Genomic DNA, 26,577 nt, shown 5'->3' with positions numbered 1-26,577 from the left:
TTTAACATATTAAATAAATTAAATTGATGACTATAACTTATTAACTCAAAAAAATACAAATATATTTAGATATCAACAAAATTCAAAATAATTCAAACTTGGATATTGTTTTAATTAAATTTTCCCTTTTAAAAAAAGGGTAAACGACTTATTTTTACACCAGAACTATCGTATAGTAACAGATCCACACAAACTTTACACTTACCCCCAAATCCACACAATTTAAGTACGTAAACCTAATTCTCCCTAAACCGAAAGTTTAAAACCCGACTCCCCCTGAAGTTTGAAGAACAAACTAATACCAACAGATTTCTGACTTAAAGTAGGTTTAGTATTATGTGTTTTAAAAATAAACCAATGTCTAACCTAATTAAACCTAACATGATCCGATTACGACCCGATTAGAAATGTAAACCGGATTAACCCAAAATTAAAACCATAAGCCCTAAATCCCCAAATTAAAAAATCTGTGTGTCTCTCTCCCTAAAGAATCGACGACAAGAGTGTAGGGAGGACGACAACATGTAATTTCCAAACTCTCTGATCTCTCTATTGATTTTGTTTTTTTTTTTTTTTTTCAGAAATCAAACATAGATGATTCATGAACTGATGTTAGCCTGGAATGGAATGAGGTTTCTTAATTAATTCTTAGCTCCAGACTCATTACTCATTGTCTCAGGGTGTGTGAGAAAGAGAAATGGATGAGAAGATTTTTGATTTTTCGATTTAGGGTTCTTAGGAAAACTGAAATCGATATTTTTAACCTATAGTAGGTGTTGGTTGGGTATGTAGTTGGATAGGAGGGTTGGTCGGGTTTTAAAATTGGTTCGGTCCTCTGTTTACGTGTGGTTTAGGTTCTAAACCATTAAAACCAAATCAAGTATTCGTCTAGGGGGAGTCGGATTTCGAACTTTCGGTTTGGGGAGAAATAGGTTTACTTACTTAAATTGTGTGGAATTGGGAATAGGTGTAAAGTTTGTGTGGATCTGTTACTATATGATAGTTATGGTGTAGAAATAGGTCGTTTACCCTTAAAAGGAAAAAAAGAAAGAAGAAAAGACATAAGCAAGCCTGTTGAGTTTTTTTTTTTTTTAAAGAAAGAAGAAAGACATAAGCCTATTTAGTCTTCCTATCACGCTTTCTAAAAATAACAAGATCAGAATAAACTTATGTCTCTTGGATTAGTGATAAATGTTCTTAAACCAAAAAAAAAAGAAATTGCTGATACAGATAAAATACAGCACGCCAGTTACAAAAAAAAAAAACCACGAATTAAGTAACTAAAAGTTTATTTAAAGCATTACACAATTTCTTCTAGGTATTATATCCACGGTCCTCACTGTGTTGGATATGATGATTTGTTCGCGACAGATCCATGCAAGCCGCCGAGATCAAAACACCATTTACAAAGGAAAACTGATTTTGTAAATAAATAGGGATATGGGAAACAGTTACAATTCATTTGTAGGGTTTGCAGAAAAAGAATTGTTGGTTGGAGATTCAACATACCACCAGATATCTACATGAGCCATTGAGGCTTTTGTAAAGTCACAAAGTTCCCAATAATCAATCCAAAGATGATTCCAGGTGCTAAGCCAATGACAGCTGCAGTCCAGCTCAATACTGCTTGCTCTTCTTCTTCTTCTTCTTCTTCTGTTTCGGGTTCTTCTGATATCTCTGTGTCTATGTATCCACATGTTATACTGAGAGGGCGACCGCAAAGTCCCATGTTATCTTCAAAAGATGAAGCATCTTGAGTCTGAAACTGCGTGCTTTGAGGTATCTGACCAACAAGCTGGTTGTGGGAAACCGTAATGTTTGAAAGGCTTGTTAGGTCTCCAAGAGAAGGAGGAATTTGGCCTGAAAGTTTATTATTGGACAAGTCTAGAGACTCGAGTGTAGTCAGATTTGCCAAAGATGAAGGAATGTGTCCACTGAAACCATTGCTTGACAGATTGAGCACAATAAGATTCTTCACTTGGCCAATGGATTTAGGGATGTTTCCTTCGAGCCTATTTTCTGAAATATCAATGGCCGTTAAGAGTGTGAGAATCCTTCTGTACTTCATCTTTAGTCCTTTATTCATCAAAGCCAACGAGTCTTGATCATAGGAACGATCTCCAACGTAATTCAGTTCTGAATGGTTTCCCTTTGAGAAAATCGCGCTCCAATACATGAAAAAATTAGATGGTAAAGTTCCAGTGAAGGAATTATATGATATGTCAATTATTCGCAACTGAGAGAACGAAGGAGTAACGTTGGGATGATATTGTAACACCCCGTGGAATTCATTAGAGTGGAGGACCAGCACTTGTAGATTTCTTAAGGATTCCAACCAAAATGGAAATGTGTCATTAATTCTGTTGTGTTCTAAGTTTAGAACCTCCAAAGAAGAACAGCTAGACAAAGATCTCGGAAGTTTTCCCACTAATTGGTTATGACCAAGATGGAGGGACCTTAGGTTGCTGCCATTGAAAAATATTTCAGAAAGTTTTCCACTGAGGTGATTGTTACCAAGGTGGACTCTCACGAGGCTGACCGATTGGAAAATGGATATGGGTATTGGTCCTATGAAGTTGTTATTGTCTATGTATAACTCTCGTAGCTTAGATGACAGAGATGTATTAGAAAAATCAAGAGTGTTGTTGAAAGAAGAAGGAAGAATGCCTGAAAACCGATTGTTGGAGAGGAATAAAATAGACAATTTTGTCAGATTTAGTAGTTCAAGAGGGAAGCTACCACTAAGGTTATTGGACTCAACATTTAAGAAGGCCAAGTGGCTCAAGCTGCCAAAAGAAGGCGGAATTTCACCAACAAAACTGTTATGAGAAAGAATGAGATTTTTGAGATAAGAAAGGTTTCCAAGTGAGGATGGGATTTCACCAACAAAATAGTTAAAAGAGAGGGTGAGAGCAGTAAGATGAGAAATATTTCCAAGTGAAGATGGAATATTACCAGAAAAATTATTAAAATGGAGGTAGAAAAAAGCAAGATGAGTAAGATTTCCAAGTGAAGATGGGATTTCACCAACAATATTGTTAACAGAGAGGTCAAGAAACTTGAGATAAGAAAGATTTCCAAGTGAAGATGGAAGTTTACCCTCAAAGTTATTATCAAAGAGGTTAAGAGAAATGAGATTAGAGAGATTTCCAAATGAAAATGGGATTTCTCCAAAAAAACTATTATTTGAGAGGTCCAGAGAGGTAAGATGCAGTAGACTTCCAAGTGAAGATGGGATTTTACTAACAAATTTGTTACGGGAAAGGTCTAAAAAAGTGAGATTAGGAATGTCTCCAATGGACGAAGGAATGCAACGACTAAAAGAATTTCTGGAAACATTGAGACTGGTAAGATGAGACAATTTTTGAATTGAAAATGGGATTTGGCCACTGAAATTGTTATGTGAAAGGTCGAGAATACGAAGGCTTTGAACCTTTAAAAGCTTGCTATCAGAATGAAACCGGCCACGGACGCTGCTGCAACTTAGGTCTAGCTTAATAACTTCCCCAGATTTAGCATCACACGTGATACCATCCCAATAACAACAATCACTGTTATTCACCCATGACAATGTCTTCGGATGAGCAATGGTACAGAAAGGAGAAGGTTTGCCAATCTCAAACTCGTTTTTGAACTCTAGAAGTGCATCTCTTTGATCTGGACGACACAAGATTCTTGTAGCAGCCGGAAATAGTTTCTGAGAATTAAAAATAAATAAGAGCAAAGAAAGAGTAATAGGAAAGGTACTCATTGAATTCCAAGAGCTTTTTGCAGTCGTAGCTTCTTCTTTTTTGGGATCAAACTGCACTCGTTCTTTAAAACAATGTAAATTAGTTGAAAATCAGTAATGAAATGAGAAAAAGAAAAGGATAAAAACGGGAAACTGTGATTGTTTTTTTTTTGTAAAAGAAACTGTGATTGTTAAATGGTTTCATAGTCACCTCTTTATATACAAAACAATTAGACTTATTGGGATCCTCAAAGATAAATCCACCACGCTGCTTGACTCAAATACCATTCTTCACGTCTAATGCAAAGAGTAAAAGTCAATGAATATATCAGTTGTACGAGCCAAGAAAGTAAGAAAAGTAAGAGGCAACACAGCAAAAAAAGAGTAAGATGCAACACAGTAAAAAAGTACGAGCAAACCAAGTAGCTTTAACATTAATCGCTCACTCGCTTGCCATCTACCTCTGCCATCCATTGGAAATTTAGATGTGTTATTTAATGGCCAATTCGAGAGTTGCAACTTGCACCAAATATTGGACTTTATCTTTGTTAACTAAACTAGGTCGTTTTCCGCGCTACGCGCGGATTATTGCTATATAAAAAACTTACAATTTAAATTATTTTTTCAGTACTACATATTATTAAATGAGTTTTAGTTAACACAAATTGTTTATCATTTACCATATTTAGTATAACATGGGGATAGACGATGTTTGGTCGTTTAAATATTGTGTTGCGAAAGCTTTATTTGTCATAGGATGCCAAGTTAACTGTTGCCTTTATGTATAAAAATTTTGTATTCCTCTTTATGAAGATTTGTATGATATTAATGGTGTTCTCAAAGTAAAAACGCTTTCTTGATGCTGAGATGGAAAATTGTTAATTTCTTTGTAGTTTTGAAACAAATAACTAAACTCGATTTGATTTAATAAGTTTCTAGATTGCACGGAAGCTTCATCGGGAGTCCGTTTTCCCCTTCAATACCAGAATCAGATCGGAACCTTGTGTACCTTACGAAATCTCGATTCAAATATATTGTGCCAATTATTTATGAAATATTAACAGTAATTAATTGGATAATAGTTTTTTTATAAACTTAATTTATTTGTATTGTCACAATTTTAATATGAAATCATTCAATGTTATTGTAAATAAATAAATGTTTTATTTTGAATTTGAATCATATAATTTTAGTCATTATTTTTATAAATTTTTCTTATATCAGTATATATATATATATATATAGATATACGCTTCCAACATGTAAATGATTCCTATTTTTTTTTTAAAAAAGTTGTTTTTCCGCTTATACACGGTTCCGCTTTTGCAACTCTTGTTACTATTATGACCTCATATTTTCTGTTTCTTATGATGAATTTATAAGAACATCAATTCACATAGAAAGTTAGACCATTGTTGGTCACCATTATCAACATTAATGTTTTTGTGTGAAAATAATATTTATTATTTTGTGTGTCGTTTGCACTTGTTCAAAAACAAATCAACCATCTCTATTTTTAAATCACCAAATATGAAAATTAAATCATTTTATTTGATTATTATAACACTTATTTTTGAGTTTATGGTAAAAGAATGAAAAATTTAAATAATTATGAAACTATATTGGGTAATTCTTCTAAATAGATCATTTTCAAGTTTTTGTCAACAAAAATAAATCACAAGGAGGTAAATGACCAAAATGTTTTATTTAATAGGTAAAAGGACTCTAATACCCTAGATATATTTTTTAAAAAAGAAAAATTTATAGTTTTAGATTATATGTTTTCAAATTCGAACTTTTATATATTTTTTTTTGAATTTTTTTAATTTTATTTTCTAAATTTTCTTTTTGTAATTCGTAAAATACTTTTTAAAACTATTTTTAAATTTTTATTTTTAATATTTCTTTTTTATTTTTTAAAATTTTAAACCTCAATCCCAAATCTTCACCCCTTAACTCTAAACCCTAAGGTTTGGATTAGTTAACCCTATGGGTATAAATGTATATTACCTCTTTAATGAAATATTTTGATCATTTTCATCATTAAAATCTATATTTGTGACAAAAAAAATTTAGTTCTATCCTAGGGTATTTCCCAACTATATTAATCATTTAATTAATTTAATATATTTATATTACATGAGTTTTTATTATTCCCTCCAATCTGTGAATATTATTTTTCGTTTGTTCACAGATATTTATAAATACATCAAATTTGTATAATGTATCACTTCTATAAATACCAATTTATAATAAAAGTAAAGAGAAATAATTTAAAAAGGATCAATTGATTTTCTTGAAATTTATAATTTACTATTATTAAATAAGATGAAACATATAGAGAATATAAAAATATATCTATTTTAAATATTTTTTTCCAAAACTTTATCTATATGGAACAGAGGTAGTATTTGTTATTTATCGTTTTGTTATTTATTTAATATTTCTTTGTATGTTTCCTTATATTTTTATAATTTTGCATATGTATTTATAGATTATTCGTTAATTTACTTTGTGAAATGATATTATGTAATGTTTATGTTCTTGTAAATCAAATAAATTTGATGTTCGTCAAATAAATATAAATACTAAGTTAGTTTATTTTAGTTAAGAGCATGACTTGTTTAGTATTAAAAACTATTTATCTAAAATAATTCACATAAGTATTACGGATTCAGACGTGAATCTGCTCAAGAATGAAGCGGTTCCCCTTGACAATTGCAACAGCATGGAGGCTACCAGACTCATCTTTAGCTTGACACAACCTGTGAAGTTCCTCCAGTAAACTCTGGTGGGTGCTTTCATTCTCACGGTCATTAGCTGGAGCCGAGAGTTTCCGAAGAGTAGCTAATGCAAACTCAAGCATCTTTCCAAGGTAATCAATATCCAAGGTGCCAGAGTTAAGCAACTACCAACAAAAAGAAGAAATGAGAACCACATCAGTTGAAATATATATATAAACAGATCAGTCACTAAAGATCAGAAGAGATGAGGCAAACCTGTGAGAGAAGGTCAAGATCAATAGTTTCAGTTATTTCCACTTTCCAGCTACCAGGCACCATCTGGCAAAGCTCATCCCAGGCTCCTCCAGTTTCATTGATTCCATCACACTATCCCAGAAAGCTTTCTCCATAGTCTCCTTTACCTTCCTCTGCATCACACATTTTCAAAAAAACAACGCTGAGAAACCTTGTTATTAAGTAAGTTACTTCAACCCAAAAAAAACAAACCTTTAGACTGTCCTCTTCATCCTTGACAGTTCTCGTGTGTCTTGTCCCATTTTCATTACAGATTCCCATCCAATCTGCAAGTTTTTTAAACATGTTCATATAATGAAAAGAGTTCAAAACTATGGAGGCAAATCAAAAGCTAAATCAAGATCTCCAACCTTTCCACAAATATAAAGACCACCAACATACAGAGCAACCTGAAGAATCAAAGAGTTAAATCTCAAATCAGTCCATTATATTACACAGAAAGAAAAAGCCAAACATGAGAGCTCCTTTCTATGCTACAAAATCAAATCTCTCATGTTTGGCTTTGATCTGTTACCATGTCACCAAGACCAAGCATCATGAACTCTGAGGAACTCACACCAGGCTCCACACCGCCCAATAGGTTCCTTGGAAACACTATTTTAACAGGCAACTCCAGTTTCTTTGTAATCAATTCCAGTCCAGGAAGATTCAAACTATTGGCTACTGTATGAACCGGGTTCGATGCTTGCTGCGTCGCCACGGTCACCATAACGTTAGCACCAAAGACCCTCTCAGAGAAGAACACCCAGAATATGTCATACACAAACAGACACAGGAGGAGCATAGCACATATCTTGATATTAGGAAGACGAACATGGCTGACGAAAGCAATAAAAATAGATATCCCAAGCAAATTGTTCAACACCCAATGACCAGAGACAAGCCACGCCACTACTGTGACTGCACAAGCCACAAGAAGCAGTCCTTGCGTTCTGGTAAAGGACTTCGAGCAGCAGCGTGAGAGAAAGGGGTCACATAGACCGAGCTGGGACTTGATGTACAAAATCAAAATTTTATAACCATAATCGCAAACAAATGATCATAGCAGAACCTAAACTCCACTAAATACAGTATAATAGCCATGAAAGTGAAACACTTTCTCAAAGAAGAAGAAGACAAATAGTTACCTGCCGGTGGAGAGGGGAGACATGCCAGTGGATTTCCATGCCTGTAGATGTAGTTGCTTCTGCATAGTTTCAATTAGGGTTGGCTTTATATAGAAGGAGATAGAGGGGAAGGTGGAAGAAACCATTAAATCAGAATTAAAGAGCAAGAGTGGATTACGGTAACAGTGAATTGTGGAAAGTTTGATCGGGGATGATGAAGAGGAATCGTCAGAGGAAGAACAAACTTCACGCGTTTCAGCCGTAGCGAGATCGGCTTGAATCGGATCAAAAGTAAACATAGCCCAAATGAAAGACCCGTTTCTGTGGACCAAAGCATATATGACGTGTCAAAAAGGAGTCTTCTGATTGGCTGATTTAATTGTCCTACGTAGACACTCTCTCTGATGCTCATATAACCCTTTTAGTATAGGTTAAATACAATAAAAAAATAATGGACTGTATGCAGCCATGTAGGTAACAAAGATATGTAACTAACTCTTTATCAAAAAAAAAAAAAAGATAAGTAACTAACCGTTCTTCACGTTGGTTGCAAAAAGTAAAGGGTCATGGTATTTAACTAGTCAGTTTCTATACATTTTTGGTTTTATTAGTTGAAAAAATTGTATGTTATTCGTCCAATCCATACTATATGCTAACTTTTAACGGAAGGCAGCACTCCGTTGGTGATTTTTAGCCAAGCTGAAGTGAAATAATAGTTACTATCATATTTTAAAAAGAAACTTACACTACAAAAAATGTCGATTTGCGAGGATAATTTGTGAGAAAAATTCTCCTCAAAAATTTGCGTCACAGGAATTGCTAGATAAAAATATATCTTTGCAAATCGCTAGAAAATTTGCGATGGATTTGCATGTTACTCTTGGTTTATCACAACATCCTCACACATTTGTGGTGGGTTTGCGAGGAATTTGTGAGACGTGCCTGGTTGATCGAAATTCTCTCACGAAAATTGAATAATGTAGTCAAAATGCATTCTCGTATACGTACCTCTAGAATTCAAAGATTGTAAAGTATAACTCACTTTATTAATGCTTAAGAAAATAACTCAAAATTTAAGCTCAATCTATAAACCCTTAAGCTATGCAACACACTTGCATCTTCTTATATAGAGATTTATAATTCCTAATCCTAATAGGTAATACTTTTAGATGACTCCTAAATGTTTAGATAACTCCTAAACATTAGTATTCCTATCTTCCATAATTCGGTAGGATTAGGAAATAACTTCTAACTCAAGTTTCCTTTTCTTTCAAGCTTAATCCAACAGTCTCCCCCTTAAGCTTGAAACTTTCTCTTGAAATGTCTTGCATCCCGATGAGCTCCCTCATTCCTTTAAACTTAATCCTTCCTAGTGCTTTGGTTAGGATGTCAGCCTTTTGTAACTCGCCTGAGACATGCTCTACATCGACTTGCCCCCTTTCAATACACTCTCGGATGAAGTGGTATCGCCTGTGAATGTGTTTACTTCTGCCATGGAACACAGGGTTCTTGGTGAGAGCAATCGTAGACTGGTTGTCGATTCTGATCAGCACTTTCTCAATAGGTTGCTTTGTGACTTCGCTCAGTAGTTCTTGCAACCATATGGCCTGCTTTGCAGCCTCTGTCCAGCCATGAATTTGGCTTCACATGAAGACAGAGAGCAACCGTATCTTGCTTACTTGAGTTCCACGTGATCAGACTTTTGCCTAGATAGAAGATGTGACCTGCAGTGCTTCTCCCATCATCCATGTCAACGTTGTGGCTGCTATCACTGTAACCAATAAGCTTAGGAATCCCTCATCAGCTTTTGTCATATCTGACTCGAAAAAGAGCAGGAGTAGAACAAAGGATTTATTGTCTCCACTTCTTGTTTACACATCACACATATAGGGTCAATAGCATGATTCCATTTCAACATTCCGTCACATGTCAACAATGTATCATGCATTGCCGTCCAAGCATGAAACACATATTTTAGCGTTGCATGTTTGAACCAGACAGCTTTATTCCATCCTTGCATTATGTATTCCTTTCGGATCATCAGTCAAATGTTTTTTGATGAGAAAGAAGACTTGTAACTCTTGAGTAATATTCTTCCATAATGCAATATCTTTTGTTTGCAGATTCTCAGATTTTATCTTCTCTATTTTCTCTTCCACCTTATTCGCAATTACTGTGCGATGATTTCTTCTACTATAAATATGAATATCAAATAACTTGATTTAAATATTTTCTAAGTATCTTAAAAGTTTAAGGAAGTATTTTTTTTTTGTTAAATTATTTGATTATAAGGTCTGGAAGACTCACAAAAGACTTCCTAAGAAGTCTTCTTACATATCTCACCTAAATTTTAATAGAATTTAGGGTTCCTGCCTAAATTTATAAGAACTTAGGTTTCTCGCTTAAATCAAAGTGTTCCAGAAGTCTTCTAGGGGAAGTCTTCTCATGTATTAATTTTGTGTATATTAAACCATGGATCACAAAATTTGAATTTGAGAATTCAAATTATAACATATACAGAAAAATCTATATTTTATTATATGGTTAATGTTGTTGTTTAATTTGCTTTAATAATTTAAAATTAAACAAATGATAGAAGATACACTAACTTTTATCAAATATTTATTATTCAAAATCATTAATGGTCATATATACTTTAGCCACATTAAAAAATTCCATAACTTTTGTTTAAGAAAATAATATAGAACATTAATAATTAATTTATGGTTAGTTTAATAAAAAATATTATATAATTAATCCAGCGACTGGCCTTGATGGACCGACCTATTTTTCTAATTATTTTAAGAATCATCGTAGTGATGATACATGGCTACAAAAAAAGTTGTAATGTTTTTCAATTAATATATAGATGATGTACAAATATATTTAATATTTTATTTAGTAAAAACATATATTTTTACTGAAAATTTAATATTAATAAAACGGATTTTGTAATGTTTTTCAATTAGTATATAGATGATGTACAAATATATTTAATATTTTATTAATAAAAACATATATTTTTATTGAAAATTTAATATTAAATATAATCTGATTTTGGGAATTCACTTAACACAATTAATGCACATATTTTTGAATAGGACAATTCTCCTAAATAGACAATTTTTAAGTTTTGGTCACAAAATAGACCACAAGAAAGAAAATGACTAAAATGTTTTATTTAATATGTAAAATGACTCTAATATCCTAGATATATAAAACAATAAAAAAATAAAAACATTTAAATTTTTTTTTAATAGTTTTAGATTATATGTTTTCAAATTCGGACATTTTTATATTTTTTTTTTATTTTTGAAATTTGTTTTTTCAAATTTTTTTTTTCAAATTTTCTTTTAGTAATTCGAAAATACTTTTTGAAACTATTTTTAAAATTTTAATATTTATTTTTTATTTTATTAAATTTTAAACCACGATCTCAAATCTCACCCCCTAACTCTAAACCTTAAGGTTTAGATTAGTTAATCCTAAGAATATAAGTGTATATTTATATCTTCAATGAAACATTTTGATCATTTTAATATTTAGAGTCTATATCTGTGACAAAAAAAATTTTAGTACTATCTTAGCGTGTTTCCGTTTTGAATATTATTATCTATAAACTGAATATGATAGCGTAGATGACATGGGAACAATGCAAAACAATGAAAAACAATGTGCAAGTTTTAATCAGAAATATAATATTGCATGACATATCTATACTATATTAAAAGGGTTATATGAGCTCCATACAGCATGTCCACGTCATCATAAAAAATCAACCAATGAAAAACAAGCTTTTTGCCACGTCACCTCAGCTTATTAGAAAATGAAAAAAAATTGGATTCTTTCTGTGGAGTCATCTTATTTCGTTTTGGCCCATATTGATTGTACTGTTTCAAAATTGATCGGCACTTCCATAGGATATTAGGGCGATCCATATCCTATCAATGGGACATCACCTCCAATGCCCAATCTCCTCCTCAATCAATCTCCTATGCACCATAAAATATACTATACCCATCAAGCATTAATGAATATGTGAAAAGACCAAAAGGACATATTTTAATTGGAACCAAGAATGTCCCAAACCAAAATCGGCATCCAACATAACTCGGGTTTGGTCGGATCTGAATTGGATTGGTCTGTAAAAAAAATTAAAAGTGGTTCTTATGTTTGTTGGTTTGGTCTAAAAAAAAAGAAAAAAGTGAATCCCGATTCTCCCCGAGCTCCCCTCCCCCCAGACCACCCAACCTACAGCTCCTCCTGCAGCTCCTCCTCCACTCTCCCCCTCCTCCACTCCTCCTCCACTCCTCCTCCACTCCTCTCTCTCTCAGCTTCTCGAACGCTGCCGGTAAGTTATGCTCTGTTCGAGCATTATTTCGGAAGTAGGTTTTGGGGGTTTTAATAGATTTGTAATTGTGACAAGTTTTGTTTAGTTTCGGGGTAAATTTCGGTATAATGAATTTCGGTAGGTGAATTGGAGTTGAGGGATAGGGATAAACCCTAGATTATTCAATTGTTCTTGATAAATTGTAGTAAAACTGAATAACTGGGTACAACTGGTAGAATTAGGAAAACAGGAAAAATTCGAATAACTGGTAAAACTGTAGCAGGATAATAGTAGGGGAAATTGTAGTGAGTTTCTTTTGTTTGGTTCCTTTTGGCAGGACACAATGAGCAATCACGTCAGAGATATACCTGGTAGTCCGAAAGAGAGCTACAAGATGTTGTATAGCTATTTGTACATGTTAGAGCAAGTGAATCCGGGGACAAAAACCTGTTTGAAATTGGATGATAGAAGTAAATTTGAGTACCTTTTCATAGCTTTGGGAGCTTGCATTGAAGGGTTTGCAGTTATGAGGAAGGTGATAGCTGTGGAGGGGATACGTCTGAAGAACGGTGGTGTTTTAGTTTTCGCGAAAGCTCAGGATCCTAATGGTCAGAGTTATCCACTTGCGTTTGCAGTAGTAGATGGTGAGAATCTTGCTAGTTGGACTTGGTTTTTCGAGATGCTTAAAAGTGTTATACCAGACTCTTCTGAACTGGTTTTCATTAGTACTCTTCATCAGAGCTTGATTTTCGCCATAGGAAACGTATTTCCACAGGCTCACCATGGTCATTGTTTATGGCATTTGAAGGAAAAGGTGAAATTACATGCTTGTAACGTCAACAAGAATATAGTCGGGCAAAAACTTATGGAGTTGGGCAGATATTACACGGTTGATGACTTCAATTCTGCTTACGACTCATTTAAGATAAGATGTCCAGCTGCGTACAAGTATGTGGAGGAATGTGGTATTGAAAAGGACAAATGGGCAAGGGTTTTTTTCCCACGTGATAGGTACAACTTGGATACAAGCAACACTCTGGGATCAATGAAGAACGTGTTTAAAGAGGCAACAAGGTGGGCCTTAATACCAATGCTGGATTGTATCATTAGGAAATTCTCTGATTGGTTCACTCAACGGAAGGATGTTGTTTCTAGATCAATGAATACAAGACTGGTGCCTCGGGTTGAGAACTACTTGCACGATCTATGGGCTGTTGCACATAAGTTACCTGTGCGGGAACTTGATAGTTACGAGCTTAAGTACGAGATCACTGACACTGCAGGAAAGGTGTTTTGGGCGACCTTGGTTGGAAAAACTTGTACTTGCAAGGTGTGGGACTATGAAAAGTTCCCTTGTCTGCATGGACTGGCAGCTTATATCTATTTCGCTAGGAATGTTGATGGCAGGCGCCTTGATATCCATGAGTTGTGCTCAAAATACTACTGGACGGAAATGTGGCATTTGGCGTATTCCAGAACACTTAATGTTGTGCCCGACATGGCTTCTTGGAATGTACCAGATCAGATCAAGGAGGTGAAGATCATACCTCCATATCGCATCAAGCGGCAAGGAAGGAAAAGAGTTTAAATTTGGATGAATTTGGAGTAATGCATATTTCGAGTAATGCATTTGGGTACTTGATTTTGTGGCTCTTGAACTTTGTTTCATTTCGTGTTGTATCGTGTTGTATGACTTGGAAAACTGCGTAAACTTGAAATCTACTTTGTTTTGTAATGACATTAGTATTATCTATATCAAAACTCGAATCTCATAGTTTTTTCTCTATCAAAACCTGAATATCATTGTTTTATATTTGTTTTCGCAACTCTAACATATATTTATAATAAAACTCGGTTATCAATTTCTGAAATTTAGGAAAAAAACTCTCATGTATCCCTTACGAGACCTTGTAATTCCAATAACACTTTGTTGGCCAAAGACATCTTACAAACGAAACTTTCGAGTTATATCTATTCGCTAAATATAATTGCACGGAACTATATATATAACAATTTAAACTAGTAATATTGAAGGTAAAACTAGATAACCAATTTTAATAGATTAGTAACACTAAATAAATTAGAAACCGACAAAAATATAACTATGACCAAAGTTGGGAATACTAGTATCTTGGGTATAACTATGAACAAATTTTTTTTGGGCAATTATCTCAACCACACAAATTTACTCCCCTCCCAAAGCCTTTCAAGTACTTTCAGTTTGACTTTTTATCCCTTTTTCATCTCTCCCTCTCTCTTTCTCTCTATTTCTCCCCCCATTTCCTCTTCCCCCCTCTCTCCCGTGTCTCTCTCCCTCTCTCGTCTCTCTTCTCTATTTTGAGAATCGAATTCTCTTCCCCCCTCGCCGAGCAAGTGAGATGGAAAAAGTGAAGATGGAAGTGGGTTCGGGTTCGGGTTCGTCTTTATCGCAAAGGAGCCGCCGCCGATTTTCTTGTCTGAGGTTGTGTCACTGTGGCTTGCCGGCGAAAATAAGGCAAGCTTGGACTGAGAAAAATCCTGGTCGACACTTTTATGGCTGTCCGCGTTTTAAGGTATGAATATATGATGGAATCTGGATATAATGGAATCTGAATTTGAATTGGGTTTGAATTTTGACCTTATTGCAGCTTGGAAATGAATGCAATTACTTCTCTTGGTTCGATGAAGAGGTTGGTACAGAATGGCAAAGGAGAGCATTGCTTCAAGCCCGTGATGAAATCCAGGAGAAGGATAAAGTGATTGAGCAATTACAGAAGACCATTTCTGAAATGAAAAGTCACTTGGAGAAGAAGAAGACAGGGAAGGGCGGGGGCGGGAATGACGAAAATGAAGAAGATGACATTGTTAGGAAGTTTGAAGAATTGTATGCTTAGTTTAAGTGTGGTGTTGAAGAATTAGTTTTCCTAGTATTTCTAGTTTTCCTAGTTTTCATTAAGTTCTACAAGTTCTCCTAGTTGTCCTAGTTTTCATTAAGTTATCCTACTTTTCTTAGTTTTCCTTAAGAGGCACATTCAAAAAATAATCATAAGAACTTCCATGATAACAAGATTGCAACATCCATGATAACAAGAACAAGTTCCATCCAACATACCTAATAAGTCAATAGGTTTCCAACATCCACACAACAACAAAATAATGGGTCCAACTTCCCACAAAATACATAACCGAGTTTACAAAATACATAACCGAGTTCTTCACTCCCTGCTTCCTTGCCCTTCATCCATAGCTTTCTTCATAAACGCCTCAAACGGAACCACCATCCTTTCCTCAAACTTGTCCATTGTCTTCTTAACTCTCTTTAGCTGAGTGCCAAACATTTTCACTTGTTTGATCAACTCCTCCATCATCTTCTTCTGGCTTGCGCCTCCTTCCTCTCCACCTTCTTCGTCATCCTGATCTTCGTCGACAGCCTCTTGTGCATTTGGATCACGCGCAGCAACGTCTACATCATACATCTCTTCAAAAAAGACTGAATGTCCTTCCGCAAGACGCTTTATCCAACTGTCAACAGAAATATCATCGACATCAACGTCGTCCTCCTCTTCAGTCATCTCTTCCAAAAGAGCTACTTCTTCTTCTGTCTTGGTAGGAAGGATGCTGTGGATATCCCGTGACTGATACCAAAAAATTAAAACCAAAAAATAATCTTATGTTAGTATAATGCTACAACATTTTCAAAGTTTGTAGGGGAAGAAACATACCGTTATTTTGTCCAGTTTGTCCAGTTCCCGATTCAATTTTGAAAGTGAAAACCCTTTCATCCCTGCTGATTTAAAGACTGATCTGCACATCCTAGGACAGTCTACATCGACGTCTTCAACCTCTTTTCTGAACTTCAATCCCAACTTGGGAATTGCCTCAAAAGCAAGCAACTACATACCAATCATGTACAAACACTTAACACAATAAAATTAACAAATGATAAGGTGATTATCTTCAATTGCTTACCTCCAGTGGCAGACAGAAACCTGGAAGTGGCCATAAAGTCTTCTCTCTAACCCGGCCTCCAAAATGATCTATGGTGTGCGATATCTCCTTAACCATGTAATCAAACGAGTACCTCCCCCATGGAAAGTTTTCGCAGAACTCGAGATCGTCCACAGCTCTTTGGAAGAATTCCAAAACATCTCTGGCGCCTTTTCCTACTTTCGTTTGCGCACAGATAACACTTCCTAAAAAGAACAAAACCATCATCTTCAGCCGGTCTCTGTGTTCTCCCATAGCCAACAGCTTCGCTTTGACATCCTCAAGCCTTATTGATTCTCCCTTCTTGAAATGGCGCTTCACGAACTTTCTATCACCAAACTCCTTATACCCAAGTGGATAGTTGCGGCAGCTAAGACCTGAGATCAAAGCGTGTTCTCTCAGGCCATAGCGGATGGGAACACCATTCACAATGAACCACACTTCCTTCCTCTTCGAGCTATCCACTGTCCGCAATAGCAACATCCACATTCCTTGGACCATGTGGTTTGAGTCTTTCTCCAGGTGGAACACGTGACAGAATTGTGGATGCTTCTCAAACCACTTCCTCTCAGTATCACTCATCGGCGGTTCCAGATTGTCAAATGTAACCATAACGTCTTTGACGAAACATTTGGTCGCTAGCTTTATTTGTTTCTTGTACTCCGACTCATAGAAGTACATCCTCAACGGTTTGATTGCCTCGGTTGCCTCTAATTCCTGCAAGTAACATTGTGTTCTACATCAGTTATGCAAGTACTAAAACATAGTTCTCCTAAGTTATCCGAGCCTTTCCTAGTATATCTAGTTAAACCCTATTCAAGTTCCACACTTATTACCTCTTCTCCTTGCCCGAGAACCCCTTCACCATCACCATCAACATTTCCTAATTCCGCTTCCAATGGGGGTTCTCCTTGTTCTTGATTTTCATTTTCATTTTGACCTCTGTTCTCTTCGGGAGTCCCGTTCTCTTCTTCTCCGGTGTCTTCCTCCTCTTGGATTTTTTCTTCATCTTTGTTCTCTACTTCTTCATCGCTATTTCCTTCTTCCTCTTCATCTTTGTCTCCATTTTCGTCTTTCTCTTCTTGAGATTCATCGCTATTTCCTTCTTCCTCTTCATCTTTGTCTCCATTTTCGTCTTTCTCTTCTTGAGATTCATCGCTATTTTCTTCTTCCTCTTCATCTTCGTCTCCATTTTCTTCTTCCCTTTCTTTCTCCTTCTCCGATTCTTCTTTCTCTTTCTCCCGATCTTCTACATCCTTAGCCGGTTCTTCTACTTCATTCTCCTCCGCAACTCCCACGGTTCCAACAAAATCAACCGCCGGTGATTCCTCATCCGTCGTTTTTCTCTTCTTGGAACTCTTCTTCGGTTTGTTCTTCTTCGAGTTCTTCGAGGTCCCGCTCTTTTGCGGAGGAGGAGCCGTTGGAGGAGGCCTATCCTTTCTCTTACCCAGCCTAGTTTCAACCATGATTCACACGTTTTCGGTGAATAATCGAAGGGAAATCGAAGGAATCGAAGGGGAGTGGGATGTTCTAGGGTTACGTTTTCGAATTTGGGGGAAACCGTTGAGAGAGAGGGGATCCCGAGAGAGAGGGGAAATGGAAATAAAGGGGAGACTTGGTTTAAATCGAAATTGAGTGGTTATTTGGATTCGGGTTCGAGATGGTTAAAATCGAGATTGGATCGGAGGGTTTAAGTTGGATTGGGAACGGTTAAGTCTAATTTATGATCTTTGGTTCGTATTTCAATTCGATTCGGTTTTCTCTCCGGTTAAACTTGGTAAAACCCGTAAATAGTTTACCTTCCTTAGGGTTAACTGTAAATTCCAGCAATTTGCCATTTTATATTTTTTCCTTTTTGTTTCATGTCCTTCAAAGATTGACCGATAAGGAGGGTGGGCATTGGAGGTGATGTCCCCCTATCAATCAATATATTCTCCACTCTCATCTCTATGGATTCTTTTCAACTCCCTTTTTTTTCTTTTTTTTTTCATTAATTTTAACCCTAAAACGGGGATCTGAAACAGTACAATCGTCCGGTATACCAGAGAAACGTCGGCTCTAGCTTACAAGGCTTCAACCTCAGTCACAAACAAACAATCTAATAGCAGAGAGGATAATGGTATGAGCAAAAGAAAGCTCGAGAAACTGAGTTCCGACCCCGAATTGAACACCAGCAGTCGGCATTCCGGTGGGCCGCCACTTCACGCTGGGGGTCCACAACCAGCGCAAGATCCGTCGACAGTTCACCATCATGCTTGATCACCTTCGGAGGAGCCCCGCAGCCGCAAAACGCCGGGATCTGAAGACCCGACTCCAAACCCTAACCGCTTCGAGATCGTCCGTATCGCCATCGTCACACAGGTCTGAGAAATCCGCGCACTACCCCCTTCGTCGTTCCGTTGGAGAGAAGAGACCACGCCTGAAAGGAGAGCAACCAGAAGAACTGCCATCCCCTTTGATGGTCCCGTTGTCGGCGGTCTCTCTTCACAATAGCTCTAGATCCCGATGATCAACTTGTGGTACCGGCTTCTACTCCCTCATCCTCAAAACAGAGCGTGTCAGCCAGAAGATCCGACGAACCACAGGACCGTCGAGCTAACATTGAGGCCCGCCACTACAGAGACCTACCCGGATCTCGGAGAAAAAGGAGGAGTGCCTCCAAATAACGCCAAAACGAAACTGTTCCGACAACGTAGAACGAGATCCGAAAGAGAAAGAGGGGTGGGAGACCGCCGACGAACCAAAAAAGTCGCAGGAAAGCTGAAACTATGACAATGAGATCCACCGGAAAGTCTCCAGTCGTCCTGTATTTTAAAGCCATCTCAGCCGAATCAGAACTACTGCTTTCCAGTGCGTCCTGTGACCTATGTTGTTCTCCCATACCAAAAGATCATCATCCACCAGCGTATTGCCTTCCGGTTCGTACTAGGTTCGTAAGTGAATTTTTTTTGTCTTCTTTTTTCCACACGTTTGAAACGCTCCCATCATACAACACATGAATAACAACCACTTCTTATGCAGATAGCTCTGTCACTGTCTGTTTAACTCTGTAGGATGATGCCGGGCAACATTCAGTTGATTTTTTAAAGAGAATTTATGTTCTTTGACACATGCACATGTTGAGTTTAATGAGTTTGGTGGAAGCTCAATGTTAGCAAAGATGAATTCTACTGGACACCGGCAAATTATATTAAAGAACTTGAGGAAACTATGCTTCAGATTAACATAGATTAACTTGAGGAAACTTGAGGAAACTTGAGGAAACTTCTCTTTATATCCATTTTCTGGGTAAAATCTGGTTTGAGTTATTGAAAAGTCTTTATACTAATGAGAATTTTGCAGCGTCAGGTTATTTATGTTGTGGTGAGGTTACGAAGGGAATCTCTAAGAGTATCTGTTATAAGGAAGAATCATGTTCCTATAAAAGGGCCGTATTATCTGTTGTAGAGAAGACTTTGGACATGGTATATCAGAAGAGTTCATCCCTTAGCAAGGTAGTTTAGTTACCATGTTCATATCGATTTATTTACAGAATTATGGTTCCCATTTATATTATTGTTTCTGTTTGAAGATCAAGTCGCACGTGTTTGCAACAGCGTAGTTATAACATATACCATCATTGATCCCATTGCTTGGCTTGCAAAGTTAAAGGTGTGCTCTAGATATTTATATAGTAATAGTTGAACTATAAAAACAATGTTAAGACTCATATCTCACTCTAATTATTATTCTTTTGCAGCCCTTATCAATTTTATCTTGAACCACCAACTTTTATTGGAAACACGTACGGTATGTTACAAGCTGCTGATACATTTTATTTGATTTCATTAGTTCACATATTAGGACGAAACAGGCTTGAGATTAACGTACGGTGTGACATGCATGTTTGTGAAACAGCCTGAGAGGCTTTTCTAAAGGAATTAGTTAGGTGTCTGTAGTGAAGCTTTCGCTACAAGTTGTAGCCTACAATTAGGCCTGGAGCTGCTCCAACGGCTCCTGATATGCGAGTTAGACTATCTCAGATAGAGACTGACTTCCTAACCAGGTCGGTTATTTTCCTTTACTGTTTAAACCATCATGGAATCCATTTGGTTATCTTATCATTTTCGTGTGATTCCTTCTTTGCAGAGATTAATGAAGGGTCAAAACAATAAGGATGATTCTAAGGGTTCACGATGATTTTTTTATTTTTTTAAAGTTTTAACTTTTAAAGCGATATGTATTCATTTCTTATGATTACATAATTGAGCTTATAAGGTCTATCATACACTCTGATGCCAAATTACAAATATCATCTGGTTTATGAAAATTAAGCTTACCAGTTTTAGGAAGATACAAGTATTGTTTTATATATGAAAATATTTTTGGGTTCGCACAAAAGTAAGCTCAAAGGTTTTGTTACTCTTTAACATGTTTCTCCCAAGAAACATAGGATCGGAGCTCTTTGCGTTTGCATCATCATGATTTCCTCCCCTCTACCACATGTAATGTTATAGAGAACAATTGAATTAAGTAAAAAAAAACAAATATAATTTGAAACCAACTAAAATATTATTTATACATCCGTCACGTTTTATATACACATTTCTCTGAAATACTTTTTTGGCATGAATTACTATATTTTCCAGAATAGAAATCGAGAAATACAGTGTTCTTCTCACATAATGACATTATTTTATAAGAAACATAAGCTAATTCTTCAATATAAAATAGTCTTAATAGAAAGACAATCCTCTCACATAATTCTACTTAAGTTTTTGTCACAAAAATAGTCTAAAAAAATAACCAAAATAGCTTTTTTTATTTTGAAAATTTTAATATTTATTTTTCATTATTTTAAATTTGAAACCTTATCCCCAAAACTCCACCATTTAACTCTAACTCTAAATCTACATTAATTAATCCTAGGGTAAAAATGTGTGTTTTACCATTTAATAAAACTTATTTTGATCATTTTTTTCATTGAGACCTATTTTGTGATAAAAACTTAAAAACAACTATTTTAGAGAAATTCTCTTAATAGAATATTAAATTTGAACTAATATCTCAATAGTATATTCCGTTAGTAATGTGTTCTACAAATATAAATTTAATATAGTCTTATGTTTTAATATAATAGATATAACTGAAAATTACCTCAAATCAAAAAGCATACTAGAATCAATATAAGGATGTACATGGTACGTAGTAGGAGAGGAATATTTTTAAAAATAAAAACCTACTAATAATTATATCACAATAATAAACAAACTACAAAGACAAGGGCTAAAACAAAAACAAAACAAAACAAAAATATAGCTAAACATATAAAAAGCCTAGAGGAAACACATAAACGAAAAAACTAAAAACCAAAGATAATTAAATACTTAGGAAAAACAACTGAAAACTATGAACCTCCAAAACTGAGAAATTAAAAAAAAAAAGATATTGTAGCCCTAAGACACAATTGAAAAGTATGTAAAAAAAGAAAAGTTTAATGAATTTTTTTTTATCATAGTTTCACATTCGAGTGGTTAACTATATAAGATGAAAAACAAATACTTTCATTATTGCACATTGAATAACGAAAATAAAAATAATTCTGATAACGATCATTAATCCCAAATTATGAAAGATTAGAGATCCATATTACTTGATATCTCTTAAAAAAATCATAGTGCAAGATAATTAGTCATAACTCCAGAAACATTTTTAGCAAAAAAAAACTCCAGAAACATAATTTAAAGTTTCAAATGAAAATTAAGAAAACAAATACAGGAAATAGATACCACGTAGAAAGTCAACAAATATCAACGACTAAGAAAAAATAACACCAAACTCAGTGTGTTAATGATGCAAATCATTTTTTATTTAAAGAATTGTAAGTACATTTTACGATAGCAAAATATGTCGTATAGACTACATTGTGTTAGCAAATCATATTCCAAATTCATAAGAACCAAAGGAAAATATTGAAATTTATAAAACCAGTAAATATTTATAAAGAATATAAATCAAACAAAACAATCCACATAATAGTATAAATGATAAATTAGCAAATTTAAAATATATAACCGCGCGTAGCGCGGTAAAATCCCTAGTATAAGCTAAAAGAGACGTCTCAAAACATACAACTAATTCGTATAAACTAATCACTATGCTTCTTAGCCTGACACAAAAGACAACATATCTCCTTTCCGATCTAGAAACGATCTCAGTCAAACAAGTTCCATATTTTCATCATCAGAAAGGGGAAAAATGGAACCGGAGCTTGAGCAGAAGTGATCCAGTGAACATCAGTCCCATACATAAGCTAACCAAAAACCACCAAACGGTTTCATACTTCAGTTTCATCTGTACAAGTGAGACGATGATGAAGGGTCAGCTGCAGATTGTATAGCTTACTGCGATAAGCAGATATGCCCAATAGTCCTGACTCTAGAATTCCAACTATCTTATTGGCCATTTCTTCACTATGCGTTCCAGCAACCTTTGTTCCTCATCTTTAGGAGCATGAGGATCAAGATTCTTCAGATCTTCAGCAAACAGCTTTGCCTCATCTTTCCTGTTTAACTTACAGTAACCATCGACAATGGAGTTGTAAGTGTTCTGGTTTGGTCTACACCCATTCTTGATCATGTACCTAACGACGCCAATGGCTTCCTCAAACATCGAGTCAGCCGCATAAGAACCGATAAATGTATTGTAAGTGATCACATCTGGAACAATCCCTGAATCTCTCATCTCTGCGAAGATTCTAGAAGCATCTCTCATCCGAGTATTCCTACAATACGCATAGATAACTGTGTTGTACGATATGATATCTGGTTTGATGCCTTTAGCTTGTATTTCCCTCAAGATCTCCTCTGATTTCCCGAAATCTGCAGACCGGCTATGCATATACATGAGGCTATTGTACGTCGCCATGCTTGGTGTGAAGCCCATCTCTTTCATGTAATCTAACACTTCGTTCGCCTTCGCCACCATCTGCCTTCTTCCGTATATGGACACCATGGAGTTCAATGTGGTTATGTCTGGTGAAAACCCTCTTTCTTTAAGCTCGGAGAACGCACGCTCAGCTTCCGGCAAAAGATCACACTTACTACAAACCAAGACTAGAGTCTTCAAAAGCACAGCTCGAGGCTCGATAACTCCAGAATACACTTCTTCTGCTAAGAAATGCATCCGACCTATCTCCTTGCCGTTTGCATACGCATGAAGTAGCGAGCAGTAAGTTAACTCATTCGGTTTGCACCGACCATCCTCCATCTCTGCAAGAACTTTCTCAGATTGTTCCCACATTCCTCCACGTGCCAAAGCTGCCAACACAGTGTTATAAGTGGAGAGGTCAGGAGTGACCCCAGCTTCAAGCATTCGCCTGTAAACAGTCATAGCTTGTTCAAACGAACCACATCGGCTATAAGCACTGATAAGCGTATTGAAAGTCTCTCTCTCAGGTACGAAACCTGCTCTCTTCATCTCCTTGAACACACCCGAGACTTCAGAATCCATCCCGTTTTGGCCAAAGACTGCTAACAGCGTATTCCAAGTGACAATGTCTGGAGAAAGACCGCACACGTTGATCTCATCAAATATCTTCATCATCTCCGCAAACTTCCCCCTGTTACCATACATCTTTATGAACGCATTAAACGTACAAATATTCGGTTTGCAACCAGCGTTCCTCATCTCTTCGAAAACACTCATAGCAGATTCAACCTTCCCAGCTCTCTCGAACCCGGACAAAAGCGTGGTGTAAGTGAAAACATCAGGCTTCATTCCCTTTCCCACCATCTGATTCTTAAGCTCCATGGCTTCATCCAACATTCCATCACGCGCATACGCAGATATCAACGAGTTATAAGTCACAATGCTCGGTGTAAACCCACTAAGCTCCATCTCGTTCAAAACCTTCATAGCTTCTTTAGGCCGATGAGACTTGCCATAAACATCCAACAAGGCGTTGTAAGTAACCTTATCATGACTAAACCCTGCCATCTTCATCTCTTGGAAAACCCGAGCAGCTTCTTCATGCAAAGATCCTCGCTTACAGCAAGTTATAAGCGTGTTGTACGTATACGCATCAGGAGCAATCCCATCACTCTTCATCTTCTCCACAAGAGACGTAATCTTACTCCAGGGAGTGCCCATTTTCCCAAACACGTTCAGAACAACATTGTAAGTAATCAAAGTCGGTTTACAACCTTCTTCTTCCATCTTCTTGAACACCATCACAGCATCTCTATACCTTCCGCTATTTGCAAACGCAGATATCAACGAAGTGTACGAGTAAACGTCAAGCGAGAAGCCGTTTTCTATCAGGCCATTGAACAAGTTGGCAGCGGAAGAGACTCTTCCTTCTTTACCCAACATCGAGATAACAACAGCGACAACGGAGTTATCTAATTGATAATCCTTTTGCTTCATAAACCAATCAAACACGCTAAGAGCTAAATCGAATCTCTTATGGAAGCCTAATCCTTTGAGAAGAGCGAGTAACTCCGAGGAAGACGACTCCGATAACTGAGAGAGAAGAGGGTCTAATTGGCCGGAATCGAAAGTGGGTTCGATTAAGGAACGGAGAATCTGCTGGCCATGAGGAGATAAGCCATGGTAAGACCAAGGCTTTCCGAGGTTAGGGTCTCGTGACTTGCCGATTCGAGTTCGGTTACGGGTTTTGGGAGGTTGTGGGGTTATGGGTCTTCTCGAATTAGGGTTTTGGTGGAGGAAGACGTCGTGAAGGAGAGGCTCTACCGGAGAAGGAGGAGGAGTTTGTGAGGTGAGAAAGGGCGTTCTGGAGAGTTGGTGGTGGTCGTGAAACAAGGGCTTTGGGGAAGGTGTGCTTGGGAGAAGAAGAGGGAGAGCTAGCTTGTCCGCCATTGGAGAGAAACGAGGAGGAGGAGGAGGAGAAGTAAATGGATATATCTTCTCTTCAACTTTTCTTTGTTATTAATTAATTTCGTCATTCTTTATTTTTAAATTAGAGTGACCAAAATATCCTAAATGTTAAAGATGGTCAAAGTGGTGTATATGCGAGGGAAAAACGGCCATAACTTACTTAGAGATCAAAACACTCGTATTCATGACATAGGTAGTTTTTTTTTTTTTTTTTTTTTACGTCAAACGGCCATTCTATTACTCAAGCTTGAAGTGGTCTGGGTAACCACACCGGAATACAACAACCAATGAAAAGTAAATCTCTACGAAAGCTCCTAGCAGTCTTAGCTAAAAAATCAGGAAGCTGATTGCGCACTAGTGGTACATGGATGATTTTGAAATCTGGAAAACAAATCTGCAGCGTCTCTATCTTCTCCAACTCTGTCGAAAATTTTGGCCACTTCTGGAGTTCATTTATCATTGCAATCAGCTCCTTGCAGTCAGTTCCAAAGATAAGCCATGGTAAGACCAAGGCTCTGTTCTCCATCGCCCATCGCAGCGCTTCTACCTCCGAATGCAGCGCTGATTCACATCGAGTGAAGTTTCGTGTTCCCATAAATTGTATGTCCTCCCTACTATCCATCCATACCCATCCACATCCATTAAAGCGATCAGAAGCTGTCCAAGATCCATCTAGTAGACAGATATTACCCAAGCTTAAGACTTGGTTTACATCATTATTGCTGGCCTGGACGTGTGGCGGTATCGTCTCATTCGCGTTAAACCAGGCTTGACATTCACTCTCTGCGTATCGAACGAGTTCCAAAGGGTCTTTGTCTATACTCTAGAAAAGCTTATCATTGCGAGCCTTCCAAATATACCATATTGTCCAGGGATAAGGATCCCTGCCTTGGTCTGGTGCAATGATATTATTTTTCCTCCAGAAAAGATAGTCCATGTTTGTGTAGAAGCTTGCCACTGGGAATAAACCTGGACTTGTAGGAGTTGCCGATAAAGACCATACTTGCAAGGCTGGAGGGCATTCAAATATTGCATGAGTTACAGATTCCTCTATTTCCCCACACCTTGGGCAATAATTATCGCACCTCATAGTACGCCTTACTAGATTCTTCGTTACTGCTACCTGACCCGTTATCAATTGCCATATAAGATGGCACATCTTCCTTGGCGCTTGTAACTTCCAAGCAAAGGCTTGAAGTTTAGTGATACTTGGCTCTAATATTTCCTTTTCCTCTTCTTGCTTCAACAGGTTCTGAGCAACCCAGTATCCAGATTTGACTGTATCTCGACGATGAGTAGAGCTTATGGCCATGCTGCGAATGAGTGGTATATCATCAGAATGGACATAATCATCTAGTAGTCCTACATCCCACTCCTTTGATTCCTGATTAATGATGTCACCGACCCTCATGTTTAGGTGCATCACATGCGCTATAGGTCTAGCAGGTGTCGTTGGAATCCACAGATCCTCCCACACCCTGACGTCATAGCCAGAGTGAATCTTCTGTCTGATCCCTAGCAGTAAAAGCT

The 26,577-nt window shown here is 36.6% G+C and overlaps 4 protein-coding genes and 1 long non-coding RNA gene across 12 annotated transcripts; 2 read left to right on the top strand and 3 right to left on the bottom strand.

Moving 5' to 3' along the window:
* Positions 1-1,156: 1,156 nt before the first annotated feature.
* On the bottom strand, positions 1,157-11,579 carry LOC103828474 (signal peptide peptidase-like 1). Of its 6 annotated transcripts, XM_033275850.1 has the most exons (7): positions 8,053-11,560; positions 7,896-7,954; positions 7,283-7,759; positions 7,119-7,157; positions 6,961-7,034; positions 6,730-6,881; positions 6,270-6,638 (listed from the first exon to the last, which is right to left on the bottom strand). In XM_033275850.1, the coding sequence occupies exons 1-5, from the start codon at positions 8,171-8,173 to the stop codon at positions 6,963-6,965; spliced, it is 768 nt and encodes a 255-aa protein (XP_033131741.1). In that variant the 5' UTR covers positions 8,174-11,560; the 3' UTR covers positions 6,270-6,638; positions 6,730-6,881; positions 6,961-6,962. The 6 variants fall into 6 exon arrangements, with proteins under 6 accessions (XP_033131739.1, XP_033131740.1, XP_033131738.1 ...); XM_033275848.1 differs by lacking the exon at positions 7,283-7,759 and having other exon boundaries at positions 1,157-6,638; positions 8,053-11,579; XM_033275849.1 differs by having other exon boundaries at positions 1,157-6,638; positions 7,283-7,954; positions 8,053-11,578.
* Positions 11,580-11,828: 249 nt separating this feature from the next.
* On the top strand, positions 11,829-15,299 carry LOC117126774. The gene is made up of 2 exons (XM_033275851.1): positions 11,829-12,225; positions 12,542-15,299. Exons 1-2 carry the CDS (start codon positions 11,953-11,955, stop codon positions 13,790-13,792), a joined length of 1,524 nt encoding a protein of 507 aa, XP_033131742.1. The 5' UTR covers positions 11,829-11,952; the 3' UTR covers positions 13,793-15,299.
* Positions 15,222-17,942, bottom strand: LOC103840340 (uncharacterized protein At3g43530-like). The gene is made up of 4 exons (XM_018654656.2): positions 17,007-17,942; positions 16,153-16,887; positions 15,906-16,076; positions 15,222-15,818 (listed from the first exon to the last, which is right to left on the bottom strand). The coding sequence occupies exons 1-4, from the start codon at positions 17,634-17,636 to the stop codon at positions 15,399-15,401; spliced, it is 1,956 nt and encodes a 651-aa protein (XP_018510172.2). The 5' UTR covers positions 17,637-17,942; the 3' UTR covers positions 15,222-15,398.
* A 474-nt stretch (positions 17,943-18,416) lies between these two features.
* Positions 18,417-20,541, top strand: LOC103833940. 3 transcript variants are annotated; one of them, XR_004449585.1, is made up of 6 exons: positions 18,417-19,103; positions 19,192-19,664; positions 19,742-19,821; positions 19,910-19,959; positions 20,068-20,215; positions 20,299-20,541. It is a non-coding gene; the product is annotated as an uncharacterized LOC103833940 (long non-coding RNA). The 3 variants fall into 3 exon arrangements; XR_004449586.1 differs by having other exon boundaries at positions 18,418-19,099; positions 19,224-19,664; XR_004449584.1 differs by having other exon boundaries at positions 18,425-19,099.
* Positions 20,542-22,264: 1,723 nt separating this feature from the next.
* Positions 22,265-26,279, bottom strand: LOC103833941 (pentatricopeptide repeat-containing protein At5g02860). Its single transcript, XM_018653870.2, has one exon. The coding sequence runs from the start codon at positions 25,027-25,029 to the stop codon at positions 22,600-22,602; it is 2,430 nt and encodes an 809-aa protein (XP_018509386.1). The 5' UTR covers positions 25,030-26,279; the 3' UTR covers positions 22,265-22,599.
* Positions 26,280-26,577: the final 298 nt, after the last annotated feature.

The sequence above is a fragment of the Brassica rapa genome, chromosome A07 (assembly GCF_000309985.2).
Source record: "Brassica rapa cultivar Chiifu-401-42 chromosome A07, CAAS_Brap_v3.01, whole genome shotgun sequence".
In the NCBI taxonomy this organism is placed as follows: domain Eukaryota; kingdom Viridiplantae; phylum Streptophyta; class Magnoliopsida; order Brassicales; family Brassicaceae; genus Brassica; species Brassica rapa.
This window is presented reverse-complemented; position numbering and strand designations above follow the sequence as displayed.

What these genes read in the sequence shown, in the direction of transcription:
- LOC103828474 (XM_033275848.1), bottom strand. Translation starts at nt 3,751, where the DNA reads ATGAGTACCTTTCCTATTACTCTTTCTTTGCTCTTATTTATTTTTAAT.
- LOC103840340 (XM_018654656.2), bottom strand. Translation starts at nt 17,636, where the DNA reads ATGGTTGAAACTAGGCTGGGTAAGAGAAAGGATAGGCCTCCTCCAACG. An exon ending in TTCTCGGGCAAGGAGAAGAG is followed by an intron (nt 16,888 to 17,006) that starts GTAATAAGTGTG and finishes TGTTACTTGCAG; the next exon opens with GAATTAGAGGCAACCGAGGC. An exon ending in ACAAACTGGACAAAATAACG is followed by an intron (nt 15,819 to 15,905) that starts GTATGTTTCTTC and finishes TTTTGGTATCAG; the next exon opens with TCACGGGATATCCACAGCAT.
- LOC103833941 (XM_018653870.2), bottom strand. Translation starts at nt 25,029, where the DNA reads ATGGCGGACAAGCTAGCTCTCCCTCTTCTTCTCCCAAGCACACCTTCC.
- LOC117126774 (XM_033275851.1), top strand. Translation starts at nt 11,953, where the DNA reads ATGTCCCAAACCAAAATCGGCATCCAACATAACTCGGGTTTGGTCGGA. An exon ending in CAGCTTCTCGAACGCTGCCG is followed by an intron (nt 12,226 to 12,541) that starts GTAAGTTATGCT and finishes TCCTTTTGGCAG; the next exon opens with GACACAATGAGCAATCACGT.